The sequence below is a fragment of the Empidonax traillii genome, unplaced genomic scaffold (assembly GCF_003031625.1).
Source record: "Empidonax traillii isolate 1590-97213 ecotype Southwest subspecies unplaced genomic scaffold, ASM303162v1 scaffold2020:size47286, whole genome shotgun sequence".
In the NCBI taxonomy this organism is placed as follows: Eukaryota; Metazoa; Chordata; class Aves; order Passeriformes; family Tyrannidae; genus Empidonax; species Empidonax traillii.
In genome coordinates this window covers 3992-8193 of record NW_020957213.1, presented here as the reverse complement: position 1 = coordinate 8193, position 4202 = coordinate 3992, and the positions used below count along the sequence as shown (strand labels likewise).

Genomic DNA, 4202 nt, shown 5'->3' with positions numbered 1-4202 from the left:
ATCCTGAGGGAAGGAGCTGAGGATGGGCCCGGGGAAGGTGACAACCACGGGGGGTGGCTGGATCACAGTGGTGGAGTCGGGGCACTGGCGCACACAGGGCTCGTTGCCGCTCTCAGCCAGGGGCTGGGGGCGGAGGACGCCGCAGGCAGAGCTGGGGGACAGGTCGTAGCAGGACATCTCGCAGTGGGGATGGGAGTGAATCTGCAACACACGGCGATGATCAGGCTGCAGAGAAGAGAATTCCACTCCTGGAGCGACGCCAGGTGTTAATTCATTCCCCAAATCCCTCACCAGGTGAAGGAATTCCCCACAATCCAAAGCGACGTTTGGATCGTCGTTACAAACAAATTTGAAAAGCCTCATAATAATGAACCCAACAATTTCATCACCTCAGTGGTGACGCCTGTTTGACACTGGGGAGGGCAACCAGTGCTGATCTTGGCCCTCCAAGCTCTTCTCTCTCATCGCCCCTCACTCAAAAAATTCAACATTCAACACCAAAACAGCCAGTCAAGCACGAAGTTCTGAGTAAATAAATTGGTTTCTCGCTTTGCAATCTTTATGCTCTTTTTCTTTTTCCCCACAAAGCAGATTTTCAAAGCTTCTCTAAATGTCTACACAACGTTATGCCTGCCAAGAACTAAGATGTGTTTTTACATTATCCATTTTTTAGCCATTTTTACAACAGCTGTGTGTGAGCAGTTGTTTCATATTTGTTTTACACCAGCATGGAAGGACAAGGAATACTGCCTGTGAACAATTTTTTTTTTTCCCTACCAGCAGAAACAATAAAATATTAAAGTGGAAGACACTGCTGGTGTTATCTTAGTTCAGTCAGGTTGGGATTTGAGCTTGTCCCCTCAACAATACACACATATAAATAGACACATATCAAGAACTCACATGATATAATCATTAAAAAAAAATTCCTATCAACTGAACAAACCTTCTGCTGAGGTTCTGGAAGCTGCTTTAGTAGCCCTAATTTCTACTGACAAGAAACAACACCTGCAAACCCCAATTTTACCATTTCAGACCCAAACACATGGCTGTCGAAGGCCAGAGAAGAAAAACAAAGTCAGGACAGAACAATCCAACATTATTAAGAACCCTCTGAGCACTTGTGGATGATTCCAACCTTAGTTAAGCCAGAAGAAAAGAGATACTGGAATTTTAGGGAAAGAATTCCCGCAGAATGGCACTTACCCTTCTCACGGAGGTGAACAAAGCAAGGAAGGTGAAGTGAAGAGCCCTGGCTTGGGAGAGCTTTTATACAGTTCCCAAGATCCCAGGGATCAACTCGGGAGCAATTTGTGGACGTGCCTAATTGGGGCCAGCCCAAAACTAATACGACACGTAAGGCCCTCAAAGTTTTGCTGACTCTTCTGTTTGTTTGTCGGATTCCGAGTTCTCGTGAAACGCGATGGGGGCGTTTGGTCGCCGAAAAAGCCCTTTCATCTCCCGTGGTGACATGTCATATTTATTCCTGTTATCATCCCATTCACATCCCTGGCGTTGCAGCAGGAATTAGCCTAATAGCCCTCCCTTAGCTTCTCCCCTGCTGATGGCAGAAACCCGTCTGCTCACCTGAGGTGCGCGGTTTTATTCCTAATAAATCCAGGGTGGGACAGACCTGGGAGAACAAATTCTTTGGAGCAACTCTGGGGTGGTCACTTTGATCTTTAGAGCTGCTCAGTGCTTAATAGTGCAACCAAATTGCTACCTTTGTTGTGCATTCAGCCATGGGTTGCTCTCCCTGTCCTTTTCTCAAACACTGGGAAGTCCTTTGGGACATTTTGAGCAGAAGGCAGAGATAGAACATCCTTTGAAAGCTTTTCTAACAGCTCTCTCTCTCCCACTGTGCTTTACAGAATCACAGAATGGTGGAATGGTTTGGGTTGGAAGGGACCTGGAAGATCATTTCAACCCCTGCCATGGGCAGGGACACCTTCCACAGGTTGCTCCAAATCCCATCCAACCTGGTCTTGGACCTTCCAACCCTGAGGACCCTTGGACCTTCCAAACCAAGGCTCCCAACTGTAGATGGGGAAGACAAACAAGCAGAAACCACCCCCAAACTTCCTGCATGCCACATGGACAGGCTGTAAATTCTGTCGGGGTAGCTTGTAATGGGAATTACAGGCACTTAAACAAATCCCCCCTCCATGACACTACAGTTTGTAATCCCCTTAAACCCCTGAGCCATTCTTCAGGTGTGAAATTAATACACAACAAGAGGTGCTGGCTCAGGAATTTCTGCTGCAGTTCCAAGGAAGCGACAGGAACAACGCCAAGGACTAATTTCCTCCCCCCCCCCCCCATAAGTCCGTCACAAGATGAAAGGATTCCCCATAATCTCAGGAGATGTTTGGATCATCGTTACAAACAAATCTGAAAGGCCTCGTAAAGGCCAGTAATGAACCCAACAATTTCATCACCTCGTGGTGGTGACGCGGGTTCGGAATTGGGGCGGGCAGCCCGTGCTGCTCTCGGACCTCCGAGCTCTGCTATAAAAGCTCTTCCCTCTCCTCGCTCCTCCAAACACTTCCCTCGACTCTCTCCGTGACTTGGGTAAGTCTGATCTTTCCCTGGTGCTCTTGGGGTGTCTTTCTGGTGCTGGTTTCAGCTTGAGTTGGTGTCCCCCCCCGGCTCTGTTGGTGCATCTGCACTGACTCGTGGCAGGGGCTCTAATGAAGAGTCTCTTCTGTCTCTGGAGGGGGCAGATACAGCGGTTTGGGGCGTGGAGCTCTGCGGAGTTCTTGGTGCAAGAAACACTTTGGAGCAACTGGGCAATGCTCTAAGTCAGCTGAGATGACTGGAGCTCCCCCCCATTCCCCTGTGGAGACAGGCTGGGAGAGCTGGGAATGTTCACCCTGGAGAGGAGAAGGTGGTGTGGACACTTCAGAACACCCTCCAGGGTCTGAAGGGGCTGCAGGAGAGCTGGAGAGGGATGTTCATCAGGAACTGGGGTGACAGGACAAGGGACGTGGGTTCAGACTGACAGAGAGGAGGTTTAGGTGAGATATTGGGGAGAAATTCCTCTCTGTGAGGGTGGGAAGGCCCTGGCACAGGTTGCCCAGAGAGGCTGTGGCTGCCCCTTTATCCCTGGAAGTGTCCAAGGCCAGGTCGGGCAGGGCTTGGAGCAACCTGCTACCACGAATCTTCTGGCTTCCCTTTACTTTCTTCTTTTCCTGTTCTTCCTCAAGACTCTGCTCAGGGCTTTCAGGACTCACTTAGAGAGAGATTTGAACTTTATTGTCTTGTCAAATGGCTTTCGGAACAACCCAGGCATTTGCAATCCTATAATCTGTTGTTCCCTTGGCTCTCATCAAAACTGGGATAAGTGGGAAGATCAAGCTACTGTAATTAAGTTCTACATAAGCTACATCTCATGTAAACATGCTGAACCCAAATCCAAGTTCCCCTCCTGACTCATCAAAACGACCTTGGGCAAAGTCACTTTGTTCTCTCTCTGCCTCTGCTCCTCGGTTCTCAGTTTTTGATGCCTGAAAACCACCTCTCAGTTCTTCTCAGGGTGTTTTGAGGGATGGGATTTTCTGAGCAAGGTGGGGGCATTTGGGAAACATTTGGAGGGTTTTTGAAAGCCTTAACGTTGCAACGGGAGAAATCGATGTATTTCCTCAGAACGCTGCGCCTGGCTGGTTATTTTTTGATGCTGATTTCTGAACTCCTTGTCTTCTCCTCAGCCTAATCCTCCAGTGTGGGAGCTCCCATCCCCTACAAGATGTCCTGCTACGACCTGTCCCCCAGCTCTGCCTGCGGCGTCCTCCGCCCCCAGCCCCTGGCTGAGAGCGGCAACGAGCCCTGTGTGCGCCAGTGCCCCGACTCCACCACTGTGATCCAGCCACCCCCCGTGGTTGTCACCTTCCCCGGGCCCATCCTCAGCTCCTTCCCTCAGGATTCAGTCGTGGGATCCTCCGGAGCCCCCGTTCTCGGAGGCTTTGGGGGCTCCCTGGGCTATGGGGGTTATGGATCCCTGGGTTATGGGGGTCTGTGGGGTTATGGGGGATATGGATCCCTGGGTTATGGGGGTCTGTGGGGTTATGGGGGATATGGATCCCTGGGTTATGGGGGTCTGTGGGGCTATGGCAGATCCTTTGGCTCTTGCAGCCCTTACTCCTGGTACGGCAGGTACGGCCGTGGCAGCTGCTGGTCCTGCTGAACCCCGTGGAAATACCCCC

The 4202-nt window shown here is 50.6% G+C and overlaps 2 protein-coding genes across 3 annotated transcripts in view; one reads left to right on the top strand and one right to left on the bottom strand.

Moving 5' to 3' along the window:
- The window catches only part of LOC114071435 (scale keratin-like), a 778-nt gene extending 601 nt beyond the window's left edge, over positions 1-177 (bottom strand). The window contains exon 1 of the mRNA XM_027909265.1: positions 6-177. Within this exon, the coding sequence (XP_027765066.1) occupies positions 6-177 (172 nt within the window). The remainder of the gene's footprint in view (positions 1-5) is intronic.
- Positions 178-3745: 3568 nt separating this feature from the next.
- The window catches only part of LOC114071433 (scale keratin-like), a 1379-nt gene continuing 922 nt past the window's right edge, over positions 3746-4202 (top strand). The window contains exon 1 of one of the 2 annotated variants that reach the window (XM_027909263.1): positions 3746-4070. In XM_027909263.1, the coding sequence (XP_027765064.1) occupies positions 3746-4070 (325 nt within the window). Of the gene's footprint in view, positions 4123-4202 lie in introns of both variants that reach the window. The other variant, XM_027909262.1, reaches the window with a different exon arrangement.